General features: G+C 40.2%; 1 protein-coding gene across 2 annotated transcripts in view; it reads right to left on the minus strand.

The window, feature by feature from the left end:
* Positions 1-19,303: 19,303 nt before the first annotated feature.
* mxi1 (max interactor 1, dimerization protein) overlaps positions 19,304-22,621 on the minus strand; it is a 31,740-nt gene continuing 28,422 nt past the window's right edge. For both annotated transcript variants that reach the window (XM_062432786.1, XM_062432794.1), the window contains exon 6: positions 19,304-22,106. In XM_062432786.1, coding sequence (XP_062288770.1) covers positions 21,943-22,106 — 164 coding nt within the window. In that variant the 3' untranslated portion in view covers positions 19,304-21,942. The remainder of the gene's footprint in view (positions 22,107-22,621) is intronic.

Raw genomic sequence — 22,621 nt, forward strand, 5'->3', positions numbered from 1 at the left:
GAAATCTTACACCTTGTTTTGACTATCAACACACACATAGTATCATATATGTTCAAACACTATTTAGATGTGTTTTCTTTTGTTATCATTCTATCAGGTTAACCTATGAATGCTATTTGTCATTGTCAGTGTTATAGTACATGTATTTGTTGGGCAACTGCTCTGAATGTCCCAAATCTGGTTTAGATTGAGACAACTTTACAAAAAAATCATGTGGGATGAATGAAACAAGGTAGCAAACTTACTTGAATTACTTGGGGACATGTTGGCCCAGGAGGCTAAGATGCATCCTACAACCATGTTCTTTGCTGCATGTTTTCTCTCTCTCTCTCTCTCTCTCTCTCTCTCTCTCTCTCTCTCTCTCTCTCTCTCTCTCTCTCTCTCTCTCTCTCTCTCTCTCTCTCTCTCTCTCTCTCTCTCTCTCTCTCTCTCTCTCTCGCCTCATATTTCCTGTCTATCTCTTGGCCGTACACTATCAAAAATGCTCTTAAACATGGTGATCTATGGCATTTTCAAAACCTTTTACACAAATATTTCTTCTCTCTCATCTCTTCACAAAACCACATTAAAGAAACACCTTTACCCCCATGTGAGATGTCTAGAATAAATCATAATTATAACTGTGCTTAAACTAACCGAAAGCACCTAGTCATTGTGTGTCAGATACACACCCTCAGATTCTGATGCAGTTCCTGTTCAGTGCCGTCCTCGGCAACACTGACTAGTTGCCCTGACATCCTGAGGCACCAGTCTTCTCCCTCAGGCCTCTCGATGACTCAGACCCAGGAACCGTTGTCTCCAGCTGGGGACACAGTTTTGTTATGTTAGGCTCTCCTTGGAGCAGGCTGGTTAAGGCCACAATCATTACCACCACTGTTTGGGTGGTTCGGGGGGGTGGTTGTTTGTGAGGGAAGCTACGTTGCATAGTGGAAGATAAGGTCGTGGTGCTATTTTAAACTTTTGCTTTGAGGTCTATCTTCATTTAAGGCGACTTTAATTTGGCAGTGCTGTTTGGACTAAGAGAGCATTGAGAGGTTGTTTTCACACTCACATATGTATCGCTCTTTAGCACTGATGGCTAAGTCATGTACCATTACTCTCTGCCATATCTATGTTTAAGACTGCTACACATGGGGGTGTAATGACAAGTTAATTCATCCCGAAACATCACAGTACGGACATTACAATGTGATGCATGCAGTCATATGAACAATATGCTCTGTTACCCAAACAATTATTGTCTTAATAGTTCGGTTCTGAGAGAGAAAAATGTAGTTAAAAAATATGAAAGTAAAAGTAGTGGTTTGGTCTTTCTGACTGATATATTATTATGTATGACATCATTAGAATATTAATATTGAGGTATCAGTGTGTAAGAAGCATGTTACTGTTAGAACTACTTTATATATAGTTAGACCATAAATATATCAGCAGGTGTCCTGACTCCTTGCAGGAAACAGAAAGGTTGTTTTCCTTTTCCTCTTTCAGTAACAGTTATAGCTAATGAGCCATTATTTGATGGGTTTTTTTCTGCTTCACCAAAATCGTACCAAACCAAGCCCCCGAAACTCACGTACATGTCAAAACATCCCCTATGCATGTATGTGTGTGTATGTGTGAGGGAGAGAGTATGGGAGTGGGTGAGAGGGAGAGCCTGAATATGTGTGCACGAAAATAGGTGTGAAGAAGATAGTGAGAGATGAGAGCGGGAGGGTGTGTGTTTCTGTGTGTATGTGTGTGTGTGTGTGTGTGTGTTTGTGTGTGTGTGTGTGTTTGTGTGTGTGTGTGTGTGTGTGTGTGTGTGTGTGTGCGTGCGCGCTCGTGTGCACATGTGGGTGTGATTCCTGCCTCTCTGTCAATACATGAACTGCGTGAGTCTTCAGAAGTTTCTTGGATGACGCACATCACAACAGGCACCTCTTGGTTCAGGAGGAGCCTCAGTGGCCTCTCCAGATATGGTAATTTACAAATAGTGAACCCAATTATTTTCTTGTGTGTCATTTTTCTTAATAATTACGGAAGCTTTTAGAGCAAACACTGAAAAACTGCTTTATTTTGAGGTTGAACCTGTCATATACTGAAAAAAAACTATACAAAAAGACAGAGATAAGAATTATAGCTGTTATTTAAAGTGATTCTATTGATTGCACAAGATATGTCTCACACACACACACACATGCACGCGCACACACACACACACACACACACACACACGCTAATAACACACTGGTTGTGCAATTACTTGCCATAGTAATTGTAATTGGCTGGTAAAGTAATTTCATGGGAATGTGTTGTAAACAAACAAAGATAAATTAGTGTGTCAAGAAGTCTGGAAGGCAGTAAATATAAACATGCAATAACCAATCATAGCAACAATAATTATGTCTGTTTAAATGCTAAGAAACATCAGCCTGTGCATCTGTGCCAATTACTTAGACACTTTTTGCCAACGCTTTTCTGTTAGTTTTAGCAGCTAACATGTTAAGTGGGTGCTAAAACATGAGAAACAGCTGTCAGTAAGCGCAGCACCAGACCTGTTTGACCTGCCAAACAAGTTTGTGATGTGGGTAGCAATTTAAAGGTCTTTAATTAGTTCCCCTAATTACTGTGATCCATTTCTAAAATGTGAAATAATCTCACTTCATTACCCTCAGATTTACAACTAGAATACTGGGCTATCAAACATTTTGTAAGATCCAGGACATTTACAGCAGACGGTGTGTCAGTAAAGCCTGCAGGATTATCAAAGACCCTAGATACCCCAACCACAGACTGTTCCAGCTGCTGCTGTCTGGCAAGCAGTACCATTGGACCACCAGGCTCCGGGACAGTTTTTCCCATCAAACAACCAGGCTTATGAATATAGACTCAAATGTCCTGTAGCTTGTCCATCTGTGGCACACACACACACACACACACACACACACACACACACACACACACACACACACACACACACACACACACACACACACACACACACACACGAACACACACACACACACACACACACACACACATACACACACACACACACACCTATATGCACATATGCAGAACCTTACATACCATACATTATTAATATTATTTTTCAATTTCATTGTGCTTTGTACAATGACAATAAAGACATATTCTATTCTATTCTATTCTATTTATTTTAAAGAGCTATTTCTGTTGTTATTTTATTTCTATTATTGCTGCAATGTCGAGGAGCCAAAACCAAACCAAACCCAATCCCGTTTCATTCTTGTATAATGGAATGTAACAATAAAGGAATCTTGAATCTTCTTTAAAGAGGCAAACAGCAGCAAGAACTTCTCTGATTATTCAGGGTCAAGGGTTATGACTTGGTATTTAAATTAAATGTTAAATGTTTGATGATTAATGATTAAATGGTTGGATAACACAAACCACCAGCGGCTGAAGCCTCCCAGCCATTTATTGCCATCCAGCCTCAGACAGCACAACTTCTCTCTTTGTCTGCTTCACTTTGTCTGCCTGATGCAAAGTCATCAGTGACATCACTGTAGGACACCTGCCCGCTGGCGTCACAGTATAACAAGTGTAATGACAAGTCCAGTAAGGCGCCAAAGCCCCGCCTTTTCATTTCACTCCAGAGGCATTTTGTCTGCGACCGGTCGCCTCAAAATATGTCTTGGCTGATTATCAATGTCAGGCAGCATGACGATTGTGTGTGTGTGTGTGTGTGTGTGTGTGTGTGTGTGTGTTGTGTGTGTTGTGTGTGTGTGTGTGTGTGTGTGTGTGTGTTTGGGTGTGTGTATGTGTGTGTTTGGGTGTGTGTATGTGTTTGGGTGTGTGTTGGAGGAAGGTGAACTGCAGAGCACACTGGAGACATACATTTTTCAACAGGTTATGAACATTTTCTTTAAATAAGTCAGGGATATAAATACATACAAAAATAAAAATAAAAATAAAAAGCAAATTTAAAATGAAAAGGAAACTGTTTCTGCCCAGAGCCAAATGAGTGCCATTTTAGAATAATACAATGTACTAGTATTTTATCAGAATAAAGATTGTAAAACTTTACATTTATGATTTATGTCATGCCATTGTTGAAACATGTCATTGTGGGCTGTTTTCCGTTCTCCATCTCACACTTGAGTCATGCCACATGAAACACACACAAACCTGCACACACACGCATGCATAGAGAAAAAGAGAGAAACAGGAGCCTATGGGCACAAACATACAAAGAACAAGAGAGTGACACAGAGGTAGAAAGAGACAGTCTGCAGGCACAAATGTAGAGCAAAGCAGGCAGAAGATGAGAGAGAAGCAGCACACACTAAGAAGAAGCGTTAATATATAATCAAGTAATGACTCATACTCTTGCTTTATTTCCTCTGTGAAGCAGTTTGTGACGTCTCTGCTCTTGAAATGTGCTATATAAATAAAGTTAGTTACTTACTTGTCAAAACACTCATATGCACACGTACACAGACTGAGATGGCAGGGTGACCCACCACCCCAAATTGATTTGATGTAACAGGATGTGATCCACTCAGCTGACCCTCCAAAATTACAACTTCCTTCCAAGCATCATCCACTGACCTACAAACAACACTTCCCTTTTGCACGTCTTCTTTTCTCCTCGCAAAATGTTGTGTTTTTGTACTCGCCTCCAACAAAAAACTGGCCCCAAAGTCAGATTTCATCCCAGTCAGCATGCCCGAGGAACAGAAAGTCACTGACTCCAAATTAGCTAATTTGGTCTGACTGATTTTCCTTAATTACTTGTAATGAGCAAAAGGTTTTTAAGGTTAAATCCTTCTTGACTGAAATCATTGAAATACATCACAAGGATGATAAATAGTTTTGGTTTCAGTCACATTCCTTCATGGATGTATTACTGTAAACAATGGGTAAAAGCTAAATGCTCATTATTCAGTATCTGTGCCAAAAAGCTTTATTAATGCATTCACTTCAAGTTGTAAAAAAAAAAGAAAAAGTAATTGTTTGCACACGGAAAGCAGTGGAATACATGCAGACAGCTACCTATCTATTGTGTTTTGCTGGTGTTAGCACAGTCTGGAGAACATAACATCTGATTTTAAGTTCTGCGTGTGGTTTTCTGTCTACGATGTATGCAAAAAGATATAGTATACACAACTAGGGGTCATGAATGCCCACATATTATTGGAAATACATTTAGATGAGAGAATTCTTGCTGTGAGGTGTTGTTTTCACTGCCAGATATACAGACAGAAACATATGGCCATTTCCAACCTTAGATCCTGTGCCAACTGGCTACAGACAATCTTTAAATGAATCCCCAAAAAACAAACAAACAACAACAACAACAACAAAAAAACCCTCTTTGTGCTTCCTCAAATGTTTTTTCCCGTTCAGTTGCCATGATGATAACAAAAAGACAGAATTTGGCACTAGAAAGACAGTAACTCTGAAACATATTGACTTGATTTACTAATTTGGACAACTGGACCCCCATATTTGTTTGAAATAATCTTTTAAATACACTTTTGCATAGAAGGAGGACTGTGGTTTCTGCCCCCCATCACCTACATTGTAAGTGCGTTATGAAGAGATCTTACGTCAGTATGAACAGAGGGAATGATTACAGTAAGAAAAACATGTGTCAGTGTTTTTTTTGGGTGTCTCACTGTTGTTTTTTGAAAGGAAAAGGAAAGGAAAGGAAGCCTTGAAAGATTGTGAACATATAATTTAATGTGTAATGCCAAAATGAATTCTTGTGTAAGCAGAATGATGGCGTACATCAAACTAATATAAAAAGATGAGACGCAAGTAAGACCAATAAGTCACTCCGCCATCCACAGTGTTTAATATGCACTGGTGGAGACTTCGTAGAAAACACATCAAGTCTTGAGACAAAGGCTTTATTAAGACGTGTGGTGATGACACTGCAGTGTTCCCAGTGTGATTCACCCTTTCTCATTTCCTGTTGACCACATCCGGGGGACCACAAAGCACTACACAGATCAGTGTGGACAGAGAGCAGACCACTGCAGATCAGAGGCAGATAGAGCAAGCAAAAAAACGTGACTCTTCATCATCATGTACACCGTCACTCCAGCGAGTTCTCATTAGTGGCTGTGCATGATATGATAAGGTGTGAATGACGCTGGGTGTGAGGCGTACCAGATCTTACGCTGTCAAAGTCTCACATCTAATTGGACTGGTGGCAGCTTTACTCATGTTGTTGTTGTTGAGGACAGCATGACTGGTTGGACAATGTGTACAGTCTCATTTGTTCTCAAACACACAAGCAAGCACAGCCATAAAAACATATCCACTTTAAACATGAGTTCTAGTTTTACAAAACACCTTACACACTAGCTATTACATACACATGCACCAACACAAATATTGTACATATAAATGCAGCATACTCACACTCTGTGAACTCTGCACCTACAGCACACAGAGACGTCACACTGAATTTGAATTCCAGTCACAGAGTTTATCATCCTCTACTGTAAGAGGGGAGGGGGATGGTGCTGATGGGTTGGAGCTGTGATAAATCTGATAAAGGCAGACACCTTCACTGACAGACGATGATGGATGAAAACTTTTAAAAGGTGCCACCACAGCAGGTGAATTCCTAGAGCTTCCTGTGTCCTCTGTGTGAAGCAAGATGCAACTGACAAAGTGGTTTGGCGCAGCTTCATCTACTAATGTACAAAACTACATGCAGATCAAAATTAAAAGGCCAGTTCCACAGTGTAACAAACAAAACAATTCATTTTCGTGGCATCTTGGCATGCAGATAATGTTGGTTTCATTTACTTTCACACATTTGTATTGACTTTTTTCCAAATATGATTTTCAGGCAAACTCGAGGCAAACTAAATTCCATTTGCCTCGAGTTGTATCAAGATGGCTCTGCACATTTCTGAGGCGGATATCAAAACTTCAGCACAAAATAATGAAACTATCTTGTTGGGCAGATAGTCATTTTTGTAACTGGTGTGAACTCACTCACTCACACACACACACACACACACACACACACACACACACACACACACACACACACACACACACACACACACACACACACACACACACACACACACACACACACACACACACACACACAGGAAAAAAACATCCTGCTACATTTTGCTGTTGCTCGCAGTTCAGCTCAGCACTGTGGTATATTTGTATTTATTTGCACTTTATGTCTGAACAGAACCCATTTATAAAAGTTCTGCACGAATCATAGCATACCTCAAACTTCCCACCTCAGTCAGCATGTTACCAACTCCCCACGATTATTATTGTAACACATAACTGAAATACAAATAGCTCAGAGCAACAAATATATTTTTAGTAATATGTGTGAGGAACACGAGCTGACCCAAAAACCTGGTTTGTTTGAATAAAAAAACAAAAAAAGATAAGCACTATATTAAAGGAACTTGAGTTTCAACCTAATCTTCATCAACCTACTGTTTTTTAAAAAAAACAGCCAATTAGAGGAGTTTAATCTGGTCCTACTCCTATCAGAGACTATTGTTTCTTTTATTGCATACATATATGTTCTAGCCATCAAAATCCATAACATAATTCATTTAGACATTGAATCCAAAGCAAAAAAACAACAACATTTTGAGTAAAACTAAAAAGTTAACCAAGACAGCACACACACACACACACACACACACACACACACACACACACACACACACACACACACACACACACACACACACACACACACACACACACACACACACACACACATAACAATGACATAATGTGCTGCTGACTTTCCATGATCCATCCCTGTCTCATCGCTGACATATTTGCTGTTGTAATCAGGCCTCTGTGCGCGCTCTCTTTGTATTGCAAACACAGAGCTACGTTCATAAATCTGCTTTCATAAAAACAGACCAGGTGCACTACCGGTGAATCAGCCTCACCATTTAACCAGGTGTGAGGAAGCTGTACTGTCGCTGCCCCAGTTTTGCATTTTCAGAAAGTCACTTTTTATGAGTTAAACATGTGTGGGTCATTCAACAAAAAACCTCTCTGCTCTTGAGAATAAACAGAAGAAGAATTGGGTATTTAGTAGAAATTAATTCACACATGAGAACCATAACAGACTTAAAGTGAAACTTTATCAGCAATTTTATTTGTAATTTTATAAATGCCACTTTTTTTCTCAGGACGGGAATAAAAGCAATGTGATGTGATATATTTGAGAGGTCGATGTTCACTCTCCAAACAGGCTTGCACTCATCACCGGCCAAGCCCTGAAAGTCTGAGTCAACAATACGAATGTGGATGATTATCATGTGAGACATCTCCAGGGCAGTTGCTGCAACTAGCTCAGTCTGCTCTACCTGCTTACTCTCTTTTGCCTCAGCGATCCCACTCCTGCACACTAAAAATCCACATACACACAAGCCACACACATACAGAGAAAGACAGGAAATTTGATTGGTATTATAGAGAACTTGAACCATGTGTGAGAGGATATCCCTACATTGAAAGTTACACACAAAGGAGATGTGGACATACAGACACTTTGGCATGTTAAACAGAAAATGATTCTTAGGAGACTTGATGGGTAAATAAAGGATAAATAAAAATGCACATATTGCATTAACAGAATCTACCTGGATGTAACTCCATCCTCCCTTCTATGTGTATGTTTGTGGCATGAAGAACATTAGTAATACAAAAAGGTTGGTGAGTACAAACATGATGAAATACGAGGTCATAGTGATTCAACTCCCTGTGAAGTCAGCTCAGGTAAAACTAATGACATGAATGGGGCGTAAGTTTCATTTAAGTGTCCCAGTGCACCCTGTCAGTCAACCAGTATGCACAACATAAAAACCTGAACCTGGATCACCTAAATAACTATAATCAATGTTATTAGTTGTGTTTTTCCAAGTTAAAACATCCTCTATGGGACATTCCTGATGTTTCTGTCATGCATCTGCATTAAAAGACCTCTTAGCTCCAGTTACAAGACTGGTGGAGCTCCCTCGATTTGTAAGACACACAGATTCAGATCCAGACAACTTTATTCATCCCAGAGGGGCAATTCAGTTCCACAGCCTACCCTGTCCACATAAATAAAAACTCAATCTAGCAGCAGCATTCAAACATCAACATGCCAGTGGCAACAGATCAACGTATGGGTAGAAAAAAAAAAAAGAAAACACGGGCAGATGATGGCGTGTTATCAAGCTTCACTTTCGCAGACTCATTCTGTGTGGACGAAGTAGAGAGATGGAGCAATAATAGGAGAGGAGAGACATTCAAGGGTAAGTGAAACCATGAGGATGTATCCCTACGGCCTTCATGCAAAAGCTTTGCAGTCGTCACCTCTCCAGAGGCTATGAACAGTGACAAGTCCCACTGCATGATACACAGATGGAGACAAGTGAAAGAGAAACAGAGTGAATAATTGTGTGAAGAGCGAAAAAGAAAAGGAAGAGAAGGATGGTAGAGAAGGTGTTAAAAGAGAAAAGAGAAGAAAAACTGTAGCAACAGCTCGACAGAAGTACTCACAGCGATGTCACTCGCCACACAGCCTGTCTGTGTGGCGAGTGACATCGTGACCGAGTCAGCGCAATGGAAGTGTGTGTGTATGTGTGTCATCTACATGTGTCAGTGGTCATTATCAACTGTACGTAGATGTGTAATTGTGTGTGTGTGTGTGTGTGTGTGTGTGTGTGTGTGTGTGTGTGTGCGTGTGTGTGTGTGTGTGTGTGTGAGTGTGTGTGTGTAGAGGACAGTGGAAATGACATGTCACCCCATCAGCAAAGTGCTACTTCCCATTTTGCAGCAAACACATCTGAAGAGATGGTGCTCAGCAAAACAGGGAGGGTGGTGGGGAAGCAGACAAAGACGTTCCTACTTTACCACATGGGAACGAGATTCGTCATGACTGTCCAACTGTCACGCTGTGAGGCAGACAGGAAGGTAGCGAGCGCTGGATATTAGTCATATATGAACCTCTTGTTCGTCTCCGCCTGTAAGCCGAAAAAAGTTTGACACACCATTGTCACACATTTGCATTTCTTTGCATTAGAAAGATACACATATAATTCATGTAGCACACAGACAGAGAATGAGTGGTGCATATAACAGTATTACTAAACAAACCTACAATTTGTCTGATTAACACACACAGCACACCTTGAAACACACTGATACTGATTCATTCATGTAATTAAATGTTGAAAAGCCTCATGTTGTACCTTGAATTTTCTAGTTTGGTTTAACACCATTCAAATAATATTAAACAGGCTAATTCATGCAAGGCAATAAAGTATGTTAAGCTAACTGTTGGATTTGCTGGATTTCTTTATGTGTTACTTCTCCTGTCAGAGGCAGCAAACACAGAAGAGTTTGGGGGAACCTCTGTGACCTAAAGGAATAAGAAACTTACTGTATCATGTAATTGCGAAGTCTCAGGTTTGATTCAGGTGAGGTATCTTTGCTGTATGTCATCTCTATCACTCTCCCCCCATGTTTCCTTTCAATCTCTGCAGTCATCTGTCAAAAAAGAAAAGCATACAATGGTGAAAAAATAATCCAGGGATGTAATTATTTTTGACACAACAATATCTTTACAAGGCTTGAATTAAGTGTAATCGTGTGAATAATGTGTGTTTGCGCAGCTGAAAGCATGCAGTGCATCTAAGACATTCAAAATGCTCCTTCTGTACTGAAACCCAGTGATGGTCATTATCACAGTCACTTACAAGTCTTGGTGTTGATAAAGACTACATGTCAGGGAGTGATATATGATCATTTCTGCTGGAGTATTAAATTGGTGAGTGATCCAATTTATTTCCATCAGCCACAATCCCAGGTGAAATGAGGTTCAGATGGGTTTTCAGTGATAACGTGGAAGCAGCTGTCACTTCTACTTCTCGCAAGTAGAAGTGACAGCTGCTTCTTGTGAGGCCTGCCTGACTCCACAAGCTTCAGAGTGATAAGATATTAACAGAGCTAACAGTCCTGTGCCTGGTGCTTCTGTGCTAATAAATGAGAATAGCGAATAAATTAAGGTTCAAATATACTTGAGATGCACATAAACTCTTCCATGATGCGTATAATCTGCTTATAGCACTGTATAATTATAGTTATAAGCACTCATACATATTCATAATGCTTTATTACAATAATCATAACACATTATAAAGCATTTTATAATGACTTAAAGGGTCAAGTATCAAAATACTTAATAATTGGTGGTCACGTGCTGACATGTTACTTACAAGGTTCATAGTGTATTTTAATTCTTATAGTAGTCTCATAGTCGCTTAAATAATGCATTATAATCAATTCTCAAATTGTTTTTAAGGAGTCACTTTTATCAAGCAAGTTTACATTGAGAGATTGTTTGAGTTATTATCTATAATTTAACTCATTTTAGTGTTTAAAGCACCCAGTGACCACTTGGTGTAATTTATAACCACATTATAATCCATTATAACTGTGATTATAAAATATTATAAAATTATGTGTTGAATAATGCAGTATAAGTAATGCATTACCAACATGGGCATCATGGTGTTACTGAATTTGCATCTATATGACTGATGTGCTGTGTACTCTACAGCTTTCCTTCAAAGTAACACAACAGCTTGCTGTGCTAACAGTCCACCTGCCTCCAGTCTCCGTCTCCTCGGGTTTCTCCACCTGCTCAACAGGAAGTGTATTTATACAGGCACAAGTTGTTGTGTTACTGAGCTGCTCCACGCATCCCTAAACACTCTAACAGATTGTCAAATTACAGAAATCACATTTATTCAATGAATACAGGTAGCACTGTTGGCACAGGGTGCCCGTCCAAGCGACACAAGACAGAAAAAACACACAAATTAAGTGTGGTACACAAGAAAGACAGACTACTTCCTGCCGACTAAATAAAAAAACAGCAGAAAAAATAAAGATAAGAAGTGACATGTCTGTGGTCTGCTGCACATTAGCATTAACATGTCAGTCACACTTTGAGCAAGAGGCCAAAATGGCTCACAGAATTAGTTTCTGGACAGATTAGTGAGTAGAAGGCTACAGCAACAGCAAATGTATGCATTTTATTCCACGGATGGATGCCCTTTTCTGACAACAGAGCTGTTTTGGAGAAATCTGTTCAAATACACGTCAGTGCCTTTTCTCATTCGACTGGATTAACTACTTGAAACTGCAACTGACAAACAAGCTGCTACCTGCTGAAACCTCTCGGTGATTTCTGTTTCTCAGAAATTTCCATTCAGGCTTTTCAAATTGTCCTCGCCAAGGACTGGAAAGACTAGGCTACGTGAGGTGAGGGAGGGACCTACGTGCCTGCAGGGTCTTCTCACTCTGACAGCATGACTAACCCCACAGCAGAGAGACAGAGAGAGACAGAGAGAGGGGGGGCTTGTTATGATTGGGTGCCCTGGAGCTTGGTCAGGGCATGACGTTGACCAGCCTCCAAACCACCCCTTCTCCCTGCAACTATGATTACTCTCACTGTCTGTCACACTGATACACACTGACCCACCGCCGCACACACATACCTGCCTCCTCCTTTTAGTATTACAACACACCTCAGGTCTTGACAACATGCCGCCAGTCTCCTCAGAGATGTGATGCATAATTTGTTTTGCTGTGTGCCCACCCCCACTGGCCTCCCTCATTCATCAGGAGTGAAGGACATTTGAGGAGGGAATTGCTCTCCTCCTCTGATAAGGTTGTGATGTCAGAAGCCCAGTCGGCGATGACTCATCCCCATCACTGGAGGAAGCCCACCCCGCACACTCAGCCCCACTGGCCTGCTTCATTTTACCTCCTCATATTCCCCCCGTGGACTCCCACCATCGGACTATCAGTGCAGTAATTGGCTGCATGGGTTTGCATCTCTGCAAGTGGAGCAGAGGGGGTTGAAAAACAACAACAACTACAATATGGAGATGCGATTCAGAGGATGAGTCATGAAGGCAGAGCTCCTCTTGTGACATTCCTCTCAAGTGGCAGAGCCAGCCAACAGTCATTCTCTCTTATTTCAATTCAGGAAAACAAACGCATGCCAGAAACATGTTAATTAGGCAGCATAGCCTACTTGCACTGTATGAACACATAAGCAGATAGTCAGTTGTGCATAAACAGCAGTGACCGGGTGAAATTTACACACACACACTTGACCCTCGGGACCTCGAGCACCTTCATCTGTCAGTGGCTCTATGGGAGCTTAAATTAAAACCAAGCTAAACCGGAGCACTTTGAGCAGGTCAGAAGCAGTCTGTCCAAACTGGCCAAAAATTACTCAAATTCTGGTTTTACTCTTACGAAGGAGATACAGGTGACCTTAACTGAAGTGCAACCCACACTGTCCAAAAACAACCCCTAAAAAACAAACACATTTCTATTTTTAGTCACAAAAACATGCTGCGGACAATTCAACGCTGTAAGATGTTCAATATCTATGTGTTGTGCAATAAACCAGAATCTGAGGCCAGTTTCTGATCAAAGCAGCTCTTGTTTCTTGTCCTCTCTTACACTATCAGCAATAGCAGATATCTGCTTTCACCTGATGTCTCAGCCAGATGTAATGATTTCCCCTCTGGATGGCTGGTTTCCACCACAAAGTGCCTCTAGAATACCTGTGTGCGTCAGAGGATGGAGGCTGTGAAATCTGATGCAGCTGTAGATTTAACTGCAGCACAAATTTAGACGCTGAGAGTCCAGTGTAAAAAGGAAGACATTTCATTCAATAAAACCAAACAGATAATTCTTTTTGCTACTGCAGTTCAGTATAGTAAAAAAAAAGAAGCAATTATTACTGACATTTCTAAGAGCTGATGGTAACATCACAGACACAATTAGCCCATAATTAGTTTAAAACGTATTATTTTGAGTTTCCTATAGCTTTTATCTTAGTGTGTTTGTTGCCAGCCTACATGGGTGTTTTCTGAAAGGTTTTCGTTGCTTACGTCGATTTGCTGAGAACCAGTGAACATGAAGTATTAATAGATGTGGGCTCTCTTTCCAGGTGTCACCTACAGTACTTTCCAGGGGAACAAGCATCATGAGACAGTAATGATTAGTATCGTCTTGGGAAAGTTTGCGTGGGTTTTCTTCTTCCGACGAATGATGAAATTCCGACAGGGCTCACTGGTAGTCCTTTGATATTCAGAGTAAGGGTAGGTGAATTGCATAACACAAAACGCAGATATTTCTTTTTTTATTGAAATCATGAAAGCTGTACTCATACGTCATCTTATTTCATAGCTTAGTTCTTATACTTTTACACTGAAGAGAATTCCTTCAGGTATCCTCTAGTGTCTGATTTTCAAAGAAACACAGGGATAGGAAAATACATCACAGTCCTGCTCATCATTGAAAATATGTGAAGCCTTGCTGTTTTTGGCATGCAGTAATCTCTCTCACACAGGCTCTGTGACGTAGGAATCACAGTTTACTCTGGATATTTAAAACTGCAGTGCTTTTGTGCAGCCTAGTGGTGCAATAAAATATACACCAAGATGACTACTCACAGTGTTCAGTCAGTCAGATAGTCAGAAAGGTCCTAATGTATCTAGAATCTACTTCACACCAACCTTCATTAATAAGGTTGAAGACTCTGCTTTTTGTTGTTTCAGTGTCAGACCACAATGATTAAGTCATTTTTATTTGTTTTCATTTAACATGTACAGATTGTAAAATGATCAAACAAAGCAATTTAGTTTGGATTCTCATTATGTTGAACATTGCAGCTACATTCTCCTGCGGGCTCTTCAGTCCAATCGTCTCTTGGTTATGCTTGTGCTCTGTAGACTTTTTTAAATGTTAAGATTGGGGTGACACAGTGACAAAAATCACCTAAGCCACCAAAATGAAATTCATCCAAGTCAGAATTTATCATGTAAAATGAAATGTCTTACACTGTCTGTTTTACACTGCCTTCTAAAAAACTCAATGAGTCATATATGAAGGAAAAACTATATTTTGGCTGCTATGTGCAGTGTGAACATAGTTTTCAATTCTCAGCTTGTGCAGAAGGATAACAAACACTCTGTATTGTCACATCTAATCTAATTTGCATTTATTTACATTTACTCAGATTGACTAAGTGAAACTATTTGGGGCCATCTGTTAAGCCTGGAGGAAATTCAGTGAAAAGAAAAATCATTGCTATGGTGGTTTAATACAGCATCATTATAGCATACAGACATGGTTCAGCAGATTTTTAACAGCATCCTGATACGAGACAAACAGTCAGTTAATGGTGACAAACCAGACAGTGGAGGCAGTAAGCAGTTTGATAGAGATCATTTTCAAGCTTCTTGTGCCTCCTAGTGGTTTGTGCTGTAGCATGGTTTGGAGGTGGTGATGTCACCCCAGAGAGGTTTTCAGTATTTGTTTTACATGCTGGGTTTATTAATTTTGTTTGTTTGAACACATTAAAACATTATACAAAGTTTAGCCTTTTTTAACGTTTGCTAAAATGCAGAAGAAGACATTTGAACATGAGAATAAGTGTAGTCTAATATTAGACATCCCAGTATGACACTGTGATGAGTTTAGTTATCAGGTCAACTGCTACTGTTTTTGTCCTCTAGATGGCAGCATTTCACTGTAAACGATGCTCAGTGATAAACCAGCATGGAGCATGGAGTCTGACTGCCTCCCACAGCTGATGCACAGTCAACAAAATGGCCTTATAATTACGTTCCCTCTGATAATACAAGTCTAACAGCTTTGGAGAATAAAGAGGAAAGGGCACTCTGCCTCTCAATAACAGGAACAGGAACATGAGCTTGATACATGTCCTTTCTCTTTATATTTGAAGGCATATTCTACATGATGTGTATAATGTAAATCATTAAACCAAAGACACAAAAGAGACAGTATTTTACTAATTTGCCTTTTGATTTTTAACAAACACTCATAAACAATTTTGCGCCCATTTCAACACGTTTCTACTTGGGGATGTGACTATTTTGCTTAACTGTTTGTATGTTATTTATGTTTGCAGTGTACTCTAAAGTAGATTATATTATGTGAAGTTATAGTGAGTTCTTTATAACACTGAAGGAGCATCATGTGGTGTAACATGGTGTTTTTTTTTAACAACTTGGGAGGTCGAGCCTCTAGTCTAAACCATTCTTCAAGAGCTGTGAAGAATATTACATGTGGTGTGGCCACAAGACTGTTTTGATCACACAGATGTCATGTGCTCTTCAACAGATTTATGGCACTTGTAGACTTATTGAGTGGAAAAATGACTGAAACATGATTTTGATCTTTTGACGTTTACATTCTTACACGCTTATTCCAGAGCTTTCAGCTGTGTCTCATAGTCAGTGGATGGAGTTTGCTCAGTTGTCAATTGGTTGGTGTTTTCATCTTAAATGATCGATTTGGTGATTATGGAAACTGTGACGTGCTTGAAAGTTCAGGAAGAAGCTAGTAAGTCAACCTTGAGTCAGTACTTTTTTTTTCTTTAGTCAAACTACTTTTTCCAAGATCAAGAATGTAGTTTAGTGCTAAAGATTTAGATCATGATGACACATTTTTCCAGGTGAACTCAAACTTAATAAAATAAATCAACTTCTTCCACTCAGTGATACATGTTGATACATTCATTGCTCCTAACTTTTTTTTGGCTTGAGACCCTTTAAATGCAGCCTTACTTACTTGTGACGACCCTTTAAATGCAGCCTTACTTACTTGTGACCCCTCATCACAGTTTGCATTCTGTACACGTTGGAGCTCACTCAGTCATTATTGCTTCTCATGTCATTTAAAACTTTAAGTATTTCATTAAAAACAAAGCATTAATTAGAGAAACCTGGAAAAAGCTGCTTATCATCCTTTGATCCATTGAAGGGGTCCTGATCCTCAGGTTTGGACCCACTGCTCTATATATTCATTTTTAAAAGAAAAAAAGAACCCTCTTGTAACATGTAGAAAAGGAAAAATAAACATATTTCATTGTTAGTTTGCAGTTTCTCATACAGCGCTGAGACACTGCATGGTATAAACAAGCCAGTTTAGTCATTCAGGTTTGAAAATCTTGGTGTTTTTATTGTAAGTATTGCCTCTTCAACTTACACAGCTAGAGTCTTCATCAGAGTGCATGTTTTACAAAGGATGGCCACAGGTTCAGAACAACAGGAGGACTCCCTACATGGGACTGCTCGATTTGTTGGTTTAACTTTACCTCATGGACCTGTTTCCTCAAATCAACCTCCTGGAGAGACTGATACCAGACCAGAGTGTGGTTTACAAAAACACTGCAACTTACACTTTCCTGCAGGCTGGTACACTTCTGGCCAAGCTGCAAAACCGGAACTCAACAAGAAAGTTAACCACACACACTCGAGATTGTATGTCTAAACCTTAAACACCGAGGTAAATGCCAGCTTATGAAGATATGATAATGTTTTGAATTTGCAGCATAGCCAGAAACTCCCAACTAACCTGGGCTGATCCAAGTCCAGACTGCACTGAGCCCAGTTCTGGTTAAATACGCTGTGTTCAGCACAGGTAACTTTCAGTGACTTTTTATGACAAAATACTCTCCAGATGACTGATATTTATCAAGTAAATGAGCAAGTGGGAAACTGAGATCAGTGCAGACTAGTCATGGACCAGGAGAATTTCTAAAGCTCAGGCTTAGTGCGAACATGGAGCGCACACACACACACACACACACACACACACACACGCACGCACGCACGCACGCACACACGCATACACACACTCACACGGGAAAACAACAGACCTGGCTTCAGTAAAATCAGTTCTTATAGTTCGTTTTATCCCTCCTTGTAATACAAGATCAGAGACAATACAATTTGTGCCAGAGAATTTCTCAGAAAGGAAAGTCAGTGATTCACTCTTTCAACGTCAAAGTATTTTGTACTCCTGAGCAGGTTACAAGTGTCTGACCCAGGTTTGAACAAGGAGTGAAATCTATTTGTCGTCAAACACGGGACCTTTTTCTTGTCGGCAATGCAGGTTCATAAAACCAACATATGAAGAAGAAAATAGAAACAAAGAGAGGATGAAGGTTAATAACTTAAACGGGGGCAGAATAAATGTAAACTGTCCCTCAGAGAGAGAGAGAGCGAGAGCAAGAGAGAGAGAGAGAGAGAGAGAGAGAGAAAGAGAGAGGACACTGAGGTGTTCTGAGGTGGTTTTGGCATTTCTGTTTTTGTGAACGAGCACCACTGTGGTGACTTTGTGATTCAGTGCCAAGTCCAAGAACCTCAACAGGGCTCTGTAAAGAGCTAACATGTCAAAACTCTACACCTTAATGATGTCCTTCATAGAAACCAAAGGATTTGTTCTTTTTTTTTCTTTTTTCTTTGAATCCTCAGTCGGAGGCCTTGCAAATGTAAGACACATTTTGTCAACTAAAACACAAGTCTAATATAAGACTACAATCCTCCTTATAGAGAAAAGTGGAGTGTTAGACCCCTTTTTTGTGTAGTAGCCGGCTCAATATCTGCCATTAAAGTCTTGGCTATCTATGAGCCTTGTGCAGAGATAGCCCCCCCCCCCCCTTCACCTCCCTCAACACCAACGTAAAAACAACTTGAATGTTGCGAGTGTTTCAGCTTGTATTAGCAGGCTGGGCGTGGAGGGAAGTGATGGTTCAGCCATTTTGTTTGCCAGCCTATCCAGTTGTTTAGAATTTGTATTTATCATCACAGGACTGTGGGAGCGGGCCCGGAGGGGGGGTAGCTCTGGACAAGGCTGGTGACTCTAAATAGGCGAGGCTCAGCACTAGGAGCAGCTTAGGGGCCAATTACATTTCAAGTGTCCATTGAATAAAACATCAGAAAAATCAAAACAAAAAATGGCTACATTTTCTTATGCCCCACCCCCCTCAAAAAAACAAACAAACAAAACAATAATCCATAAAATATACAATTCTTAAAATAAGGAATGAGGAATAAGCATCAAAAAGAGAAGTAAAATAAGACAGAACCAAAATAAGTTAAACCCCCCCCTGCTTGTGTTGTTAGAGGGATTGGGAAATAAATATTTAAAAGGGCAATGCTGAGAGCTGAAAATGACAGTGGAAAGGAAAATAAAATAAAATAAAGAGAATTATGGTTGAAGTGCAATTCTTAATGCCAGTGGAGTTGGGATGGCTAACATTGACATCATACAACCCGTTTCTTTTCCCCACACTTCTAACTTGTCCTCCAGAGATCACCTGACCGCTAGTGGAATGTGTAATAAATAAAAGGAGTGCCACACAAACTCCATAATCTCCAACAGAAGTCCTACTGTGTCACTTCTCCGCAGCCAGGTGGGATGTTGGTCTATCTTCTTTTTCTTTTTTCTTTTGGTTCACATTAAAGAGTAACTTTTCTTTTGCTTCTCAGGGCAGCAACAAAAATGAATAACTTTTGAATTTTCAACCAGCAAACTGAACAAAGTAACAGTGTCCATGCCACATCCACTGCTGCTATAAAGAGGATAAAAGCTTCCCAAAAATTGATTTAAAATACACAATAAACACAAGTCAAACAGCAACAGATGCAATAGTTCTATCCATGAGCTCTACCTTTTTTTTCTCTTAAAGGGGACATATTATGTTTTTCCTTATTTTCGGTCAAAATATTACAATATTGGATGTTCAAATTCAACATATCAAATAATGAGGTAAATGTATGTATAAGTAATCTCTGTGAGCAAAAAGCACTGGCTTCAGACTGCCCTGAACATTTGACTTCCAACTGTTTTTTCTACTTTTAGCCCATGCTGACATCAGCCTGTGACAGATTTCCTTATATGGTCCTCTGCTCCACTAAGGTTATATCATTTTCTCATTATGGGGGTAGGTGCGCCAAGCCATGACTCAAGTCGAGCTGGCATGCTTTGAGTGTTTTTATATTACACAGGAAGGCAAAGTACATTAAGTAGTGTACCTGTTAGAGGTGTGCTGGTCAACAGCAGCCCTTCATCAATCACCATCATCACTGTGGCTGTTTCTGCTTGTACTATTCCTCCCTGCATTAGCTCCAACTGTTGTGTTGACTGGTTTTTAGCGCAGCTTACAAAGCTCTGCTAATCTGGTGAGGAACATGTTTAATTTCATGTAAATTCTTTAAATTCTTGCCCATCATCTGCGATAACTAAACACAACTCTGCCCCAGCTGCCCCTTGGCAGGCTTTCTGAAAGCTGGCCAATCAGAACAGAGTGGGCTCACTGGCATGGGGGCCTTAAAAAGACAGAACCTAAGACTGCCTGTTAGAGACAGAGGCTGAACTGAGAGGCTGCATAAAGGGCCAGTATAAGATAAATAAGGCATTTTTTGAACTGTGAACCATGTAGACTCCACTACAGTAGTGGAGCGCTAGAACAAATATGTAGAGCTGAAAATAAACATAACAAGTCCCCTTTAAACTCTTTTTAACTTAAATTTATTAAACTATTTGTATGTACAAAAAAAAAACCTAAGAAAAGTTAAATTTTGCTTTTTTGGACGGTCACACACACGTGTGTTTAGGGAGAGCTGACGAGACAAAAATGACTACGAGAGTTATTGCTTGTTACTGCTGGAAAAAGGATGGACATCTATTCCAAAGTTTGTTGTTTGTGGACGTTTTCGTAGTTGCTGTTGTAGTTTTTTTTTAATGTCTTGGTTTGTGCTGTTTCTATGGACAGCTCTAAAGTAGGCAAGTGCAGGATAGCTTGTTGTAGCTGCTTGTTGACGGGAAAGAAAACAAAGCACACACATTACAATTTCCACTCTTAAAATGCACTCAGCACCCACATTCGACAGGATTATTCCATTTCTGTGGTTGTTTTTTTCCTCTGTGCTTGGTTGGAAACGATCACGGCAGACACACTTTGTTTTAAAAGCGTTGTAGTGGTGGATCTGATCTGCTTCCCCGTTGGTTTGTTTCACAATAGCACCAGTGTCCAAGCTTCTGCAGTATCGAGCAGAGGTAATGAAAAAACAATAAGATGAGATTAAATTTGGGGCAGAGGGGACTTTTATCAGGGCAGAGCTTAGTTGATATGGCAAAGTTCACCCAAAGTGTTCGTTGTTGTCCAGATTAGATGTGCTCCCATTTATCCATGCCCGACACCAGAACATCAAAACTGAGAAAACAGGATCGGCTTAAGACCCTCTCACACACAAACACAGACACACAGAAGAGAGAACCAAACAGAAACTCTAAATTAGTTCAAGATTATATGAATTTGAGTGCATTTTGGGTCAATTTAGGGGTTGTCTATCTTTAAAAATTCAGATATTTCAGGACAGTTCAGGAAAATAAAAGAAATAAAATCAATCATTCATTTCAATTGTGTGGGTTTATAGGATGGGAGAGAGGAGGAATGCACACCAGTGCTGGAGAGGTGTTGATCACCATGAAAGTACAAGTGCAAAGGAAGGTGGTCGCACAGTTGTTGCCACGATGCAAGACTCGTTTATTAAGTCACGAACGTTTCCACATGACAGTCTAAACCTGAAGAAAACTGTCATGTCAAAACTTCGGTGACTTAATAAATTGTTCTTGCATCGTGGCTACGACTGCCTTCTTTCACAATTGTGTGGGATTAAAAATAAAGATGATGTATATTTTTAATATCAACATATCAATCACGTCTCTAATCTTCCTTTAAAAGAAGATCAATCAATTGGCAGTCTGACATCACTGTGTTCGAGTCCCTGCTGTCAGTGTTGGTTGGTCAGGGCGGCTCAAAGTTCTACTCAGAGGTGAGTGAGACCTCTCACTGGAGCTCCTCCAACAGCAACCTGGAGGGGAGGAGGGGAAGGAGGCGCTGCCCAGAGGGAGGAGTGACGGGAACGCCATTAGCTGGGTGCGTGGCCGTCGTTGGAGGTGAATGGATGTATGTCTGTAGGCATGGCTGTTGCGGAGAAACAGATAAACAGACAGGAGGGCAGGTGGGTTTGGCAGGGAGGTCGTGGTGGTGTTGATGGTGCGGGGGCTCTAGGAGGAGAAGGCAAGTTTGACACTGCAGGAGGAGTAGCCCTCGTCGCTGGCCATGCTCTGCAGGCTGCTGTGGTCATCCAGGTCGCTGGTGCTGGCCGTGCTTACACTGTCCAGCTCTCCATGGGAGAACTCTGTGCTTTCCACGTCCACTTCAATCTCCTCTGCAGCCGAGCACAGAGAGATGGAAGGAGAGAGAGGGCGAAAGGAAAGAGAAGAGAAGAAAGGAAAATTAAACATTTTTCTCTCACATGAATCTCTTTTATTGTGACTACTAAGCAACAGATTATGTTAAGTACATTTGTGTCATCGCCATATGAGAGGATGTCAAATAACATCAGCTTCCATTATGATTTCTATGGAGAATAAAGTAATGTCATTGTATTATGGAGTATGGATTACGCATAAAATATTAAAATAGACAAAAAAAGCTTTTATTAAACAAGATAATGCCTGTTATAAAATGTTACAGTATGTGTTGTCTTGAAGTCAAACCACTTTATTCTATCATCAGTAGTTACTCCAGTATTTTGTAATTAAAGTCAGGCCGATATGATCAAAACCAGCCTTTATATTTGATCTTAGTTACTTCAAGTAACCAAAGATTATGGAAACAATTTCATTTAAATCTTTTATCCAGCAAATCCGTGATTATCATTTTTCCCACAGCTAACTTCAC

This window comes from Scomber scombrus, chromosome 2 (assembly GCF_963691925.1).
Source record: "Scomber scombrus chromosome 2, fScoSco1.1, whole genome shotgun sequence".
Taxonomy (NCBI): Eukaryota; Metazoa; Chordata; class Actinopteri; order Scombriformes; family Scombridae; genus Scomber; species Scomber scombrus.